Here is a 5,853-nt window from a genome sequence, read left to right as displayed (position 1 = left end):
CACCGCTGAATTATAGATGGGTGCCGGCTCCCAGCACGGCCGTAAGGTGATCCCCAGGCCGAGGAACCCGATCGGGTGGCACAGGTCACCCGCTGGGATCAGGTGAGCTCTGCCATGAAGGAAGGGCCCCGACCAGGCTGGAGGAGGTGGGAGAGCGCCCGGCCCAGGGCCAGCCCCATTGCCCCCTCCCCAGTGGGGCTGGGGGCTGCAGGATGAGCTTGAGGAGGTCACCCTTGCTATGCACCCCAGAGTCCCCAGGATCAGACCCAGAGGAACAGCTTCAAAGCCACCTCTGAGCACGAACACACAAAGCCCAGGCTGGTTTTTCTCCCACATTTATTTGCTCCCATCTCCATCCTGACACCCAAGTGGCCACCATGAGATGGCAACCAGGAGACTCAGCTACAGAGCACGGACCGTGCAGGCGAGAGATGGGTGGGTGCACAGCAGCCCTGGGTTAAACCCAGGGCCAGATCAACGTAGTGCTAGTAAGAAAATAACACACTCTCTAATTACAGTCTGAGATTAGTGACAGGCAGCCCCGGGGATGGCCAACCCAGCACAGCGTGGACATGGCTGCCGTCACGGTGGTCCCATAATACAGGGAGGATCGGGCAGGGAAGCAGGAGTCAAAAGCCTCTGCACCACCCCACAGGCTCCTTCACGTGGGGAGGAAGGGCTCGGTCCCAGCTCTCCCTCCAGCGTGAAGGTTTTGTTTGCATCCATGGCTGCAGGGGACAGGAGCTGCCCTGCCTGGTCCCAGAGGTGCAGGGGAAGGAGAGGTGACAGGCAGGGTGACACAGGCAGGGGGCTGAAGGCACCCATAGGGGAGCAGTGAGGGGAAGAGGGAAGATTAAATAAAGCAAGAGGCGGGAGAAGGACGCCTGCCACCTCACCCGCAGGGGGACAGGGGCCAGGAGGCAGCGCCGAGCCCCAGGGCCTCCCGGGGCACCCCACTGCCCCCATCCCATCCCATCCCAGGCTGGGTAACAGCAGCCCCCGAGTCAGCCTGGAAGAGGCCGATCCCCTCCAGGCCAGCAGGGACCTCGTCTGCCTTTGGGGAATCTCTGGCACAGCAAGGAGGAGCTGCCAGAGCTGGGGAGCTCCCAGGAGAGCGGGGGGATGCTCACGCTCACCACTGACCACTTTGCTCAGCACCATGGCAGCTGGGGCCACTCAGCCCTGTCCCCACTTGGTTCCCAGAAGCTCAAGGTCCTTGGAGATGGCACGGCTGCGGGGCCCAGCCTCACCAGGCCGGGGGATGCTTGTCCAGCGAGGCATGGGGGGCAAAGGGGGAAGCAGCCGGACCACCAGCTGAGACTGTCCCTTGCCTGGGCTCCAAGGGACAGGCCCATTGTCCGGCCAGCCTGGGCTCTGGGAGCACTGGTCCTCTTCACAAGTGTTCACTGAAGAGGGAGGAAAGCAAGGCCAAATTACAGGGGGTTGGCTTCTCTCTCTCTCCCAGCTGCCTGGAGCAGTTTCCATCACCCACCCTGCCATGCACTGACCCAGTGGTCCCAGTGCTCACCTGGCAATCCGGGACAGGATCTCCTTGATGCGCACCACCAGCTTCTCGTGCTGCAGCGGGTTGCTCTCAATGGCACTGTGCAGTTTGGCCATGTAGAAGTCCAGAGTGCTCAGCGTGGGGGTTTCCCCAGTGCCTACGAGGCAGCAGCACAGTCAGCAGGGCCAGCGAGTCCCCAGCCAGCCCTGCCCAACGTGCTGGTGACTGGGGAAGGGACCCTGAACGCCCAGTGCCATCTCCTGCAGCAGGAGAGAGCCTGCATCGACACAAACCCAGGAATTAAAGGATCTGGGCTAATCCCTGCCTTATGGGCACAGCTGTAACCATGGCTCGAGATGAGGACAGTCCCCAGCCTGCCCTACCCCACCACAGGGGAGCCAATGGCAGTTACATCCCTGGGCTCCCCACAGAGCCCCCAAAACTGCTCCAGGATCCCATCCCGTCGGCAGATGAGTATTTGTCACCACCCCACTGCCCCCACTCGCACCACACACAGTGCCCCTCCGCACAGCCACCCGCTCCCAGTAGCAGACTGGGCCCTATGGCCACCCCGAACTCACCGGGGGGGGGGGAGGCTGGCGGGGGGGCCCTGCCGCCCGGACTGCAGCTGCTGCTGCAAGGCCAGCGTCTGCCTCTCCTCCTGGGCCAGCTCCTGCTCTAGCTTCTCCTTGGCACAGTTCATGCTCTCTGTGTGCTTCTGCAGGATGGCGTTCTGCTCCTCAAACTCCGTGTTCATCTTCCGCAGGCGCCGCAGCTCAGCCTCTCGGGCTGCCGGGATTGCACAGCGTCAGCAGGGGCGGCCCCTCTGGCTCTTCTCCATCCCAAACCCAGTCCCTTCCCCAACCATGACTCTTCCAAGAGGCTCAGCGTCACCAACCCCCGGGCTCCAGCCAGGATCTGGTCCCTCTATACACCCTCACCAAGGACCCAGCCATGGTTCTGCCCCACAGGATGCCCCACGCAGCTCCAGCAGCAGCTCTGCTTGCTGCATCATCCCACAAGCAAGATGCTGTAGCGCCCGCAGCCCCGGCCCCACAGCCCAGCCCCTCACCTTTGTTTTGGTCCAAGAACTCCTCCGTGAAGATGGGCACGTCGAAGGTGGAGAAAGTGTCACTGCACTCACCAGCCTGGGGGTCAGAAGGAGATAGATCAGCCAGGGCTGAGCCCACCGAAGGGGACCCCGGCTCCTTGGGGCTGGGCAGAATGGAGGCACAGGGACAGGGCAAGTGCTTGTTCTCCTGCCACTCCAGGCTCTGCTTGAGCAGGGTGCTGGTGCCCTGAAGCACAACTCGTCCTCTGCGCAAGCCAAACCCAGCAGTGCCACGTGCCTCAGTTTCCCCACACACGTGCAGACCTGCCGGGGCCTTACCTTGTGCGGGTGCCCATTCAGCAGGGTGTTCACAGCCGCAGAGCCCGCATCCTCTGGAAAGGAGGAAGGGCGTTAGGCCTGGAGCCAGCCCAGCAAACCCTGAGGCTCTGGCAGCACCTGGCTGGATCCCAGCAGCAACATCACTCCCCTAACCCACCTTTCTTGATCTTTTTCTCCTGGATCTTCTCCGTGCACATCTTGTAGGCCTCTGACTGCTGGTACTCCCGCAATTCCTTCATGTACTGCTGCTTCTCCCGTTCCGCTTCGTCCAGGTACCGCTATGGCCATAGAGGGTCCTCAGCCTCCCCTGGGGGCTGCTGACCCCTCCCCACTACTCAAGGCCCAGCTCCTGCTCTCCACCTGCCAGTCCTGGGACAAGCTCCCTTTGCAGAGCAGGCAGCGAGTGGAGGGGTCTGGGGTCCAGGCTTCAGAGTACACTGCCCAGCCCTGGGGGGGGTCTCTTCTAGGGACCGGTACCTGCTTCTCCGAAAGCTGCAGCTTGCTCCACTCAGCCCCCAGCATCTTGGTGATCTCGGGGAAGGGCAGGTCAGGATGCTGTGTGCGGATCTGCTCGCGCCGCTCGTTCAGGAAACGCACGTAGCCCGTCACGGGGGCTTTAGGGCCATTGGGAAGGATCTTCTTCCTCTTCTTGCCCTTGGGCCAGCCCCTCTTCTTCACTGGCTGGCATCCAGGGGCGGGAAAGGGAAAACAGTATGGATCAGAGTGCACGATGCCACCACACCAGCAGGGCACAGGAGCAGCCTGCAGACCCACCTGGGCCTCCTGTCCCTCAAGGGAAGGTCTGGGCCTTTCCTCAGGCCACAGCCATGGGCTCACCCAGCTGAGCACAGGGACAGTCCCAGGCTGGGCAACACAGACCCTGCTCCTGGGGACCGTACAGGGAGGGATGCAGGCTCCAGAGCTCACCTCCTCCTCGCCATGTGGCTTCTCGCCGCTCGTCCGCGCCGCCTCTCCCTTCTCCTGCTTGATGGCCACCAGGAAGTTTCCATGCTGAGCTTTGCTCGCGGCGTGTCTGCAGCCAGAGAGTACGCATCAGAAAGGGCTGGAAAGCCATCAAGACTGATGGTGACTCATTCCCTGGCAGCGTGGCCTTGGGCTTGTGGGATTCCCCAGCTCCCACCCACCCAAACAGCCCCCAGACCCATTACCAGCCCTGGAGCCCCTGCTCGGGGACCCCAGCAATAGACAAGCAGGATAGTCCTGGACACAGAAAAGCTGCCCCAAGGTCCAGCGATTACCCTGGGACCTTTCAGTGACATTTGGAAGGGGGCCGGAAGCCGTCAGTGCTGCTGTTGAAGGCAGATAACAGCGATGGTCACATCCCTGCATGCCACCAGGGCTTGGGCACACACCTGGGTGAGGAGTCCCAAGCAGCACAAACCAGTAGATCCTCCTCTGTGAGGGAGGAGCAGCCGTGGGCGCTTGGATCCTGGCTCCAGGGGCACCGCTTGGAAGCATCACCCACGCCCTGGCCAAGCACTGCCAGGGATAAGGAGAACCCTCGAGGCAGAGGGTGAGGGCAGAACGCTGGCTTGAACCCCTCCATCAGGTTCCTGCTGTCTGTGCTGCTGCCACCAAGATGCACAGAGCAGCTCTGATGTGGGCCTGGCAGCCCCAACTCCCACTCGCTGCCTCTTCTTTACAGATCAGCATCTGCCTTCAGCAGAGGATGTGGGTCTAGCACTGGGGTTGGCAGAGCCTCCCTGCCCCAGCTGAGCACCCGCAGCCCCACTGCAGCATCGCCCCGAGACTCTCTGGCTCCTCCTCCAGCAAAGTCCCTGTCTCACTCACATCCTTCGGTCCCCAAGGCAGTTCCTGCTCCACTGGATCACAGTTGCAGGCAGAGTGCCGTCGCCTCCCCCATGAGGGGGGAGCCATGAAAGGCTCAAGCAGCGGTCGCTTGGGTTTCATCTCAGTCACAAGATATGGTAACCAGCCCAGGGCCAAGCACAAGCCTCACCAAAAATCGAAAGAGCCACTGTGTACCAAAGCCAGACAGATCCTGACCCGCTGGGGATGCGCCTCAGAGTTTCTCTTCCCCATCTGTCACATCACGTACCTGGTGCAAACCCGAGTTCCCTGAGACCCCAACCTACCACTACCAATCACCTGTACAAGCCACCCTGGCAATTAATTTGACGGGGGCCCTTTCTGTAAGCCCCTGGGGACACCGCCTGCAACTGCACTGGTCCTTGTGGGGAGCGGGTGCCCAGCAGAAGCTCAGCCAAGCTCTTCCCATCGGGATCTGAGCCTCAGCAGCTGCCCTGCTCACACAAAAACCTACGAGAATGTGTGGGACCACCTCTTCTGGAGGGAGAAAAAAAACCCCCTGAGGCTCCATACAGGCACGGCCAGCCTTGGGCCTTCTCTATCAGCTCCAATAAAAATACTCCCAGTGATGCCCATACAGCATCACCAGGCTCAGCCGCCACTGCTCAACGCCAGATCTCTGCCTCCCCCATCTGCGATCCGGATTCTTTGCATGCCTAAGGATGTTTTAAAAAGTAAAGTTATTTCAGGCAAGATTCCTCCTCTTATCTGAGCCTCCCTGGGCCAGTTTGCTTTGCTGTCTGCTCCCCTCCGCCTAAGAGGTGCTTCCCTGGGGAGCAGCCATGCCCCCACGCTCTCTTCGGGGTGACAGCAGTCGACACCAGCTTAGGGCAACACAAGGTTCACCCCACCTGAATCACAACCTTGCTGGTCTCAACCCCCCCTTTCCCCCCGGATCTCCCTTTACCCTGTACTAGGAAGGATGCAGGAGCTCAGGGGAGAGCAGTGCAGACTGCAGGAGGGGAAAGGGGTCCCCAAAACTCGCAGAAAGGCCCCCATGGCTTGCAAGGTGAGACTGGCCACCCTTTAGAGAGGGACAAAGGGCCCCAGCAAGGGGAAGGGTGAGGTAAAGCGGGTCCACGGCATCGGGGGGACACGGGGGGCCCTG

At 61.4% G+C, this 5,853-nt stretch overlaps 1 protein-coding gene across 1 annotated transcript; it reads right to left on the bottom strand.

The window, feature by feature from the left end:
* Positions 1-1,544: 1,544 nt before the first annotated feature.
* Positions 1,545-3,927, bottom strand: HMG20B (high mobility group 20B; the record flags this gene model as incomplete). The annotated part of the gene is made up of 7 exons (XM_010193647.1): positions 1,545-1,661; positions 2,086-2,293; positions 2,577-2,652; positions 2,895-2,947; positions 3,052-3,172; positions 3,372-3,575; positions 3,822-3,927. Coding segments are annotated over 7 exons (835 nt in total), but the record flags the coding sequence as incomplete, so codon positions are not given.
* Between the last annotated feature and the right edge of the window lie 1,926 nt (positions 3,928-5,853).

The sequence above is a fragment of the Mesitornis unicolor genome, unplaced genomic scaffold (assembly GCF_000695765.1).
Source record: "Mesitornis unicolor isolate BGI_N332 unplaced genomic scaffold, ASM69576v1 scaffold41251, whole genome shotgun sequence".
Classification (NCBI taxonomy): Eukaryota; Metazoa; Chordata; class Aves; order Mesitornithiformes; family Mesitornithidae; genus Mesitornis; species Mesitornis unicolor.
The sequence above is the reverse complement of the archived record's forward strand: the minus strand, read 5'-3'. Positions and strand labels throughout refer to the sequence as shown.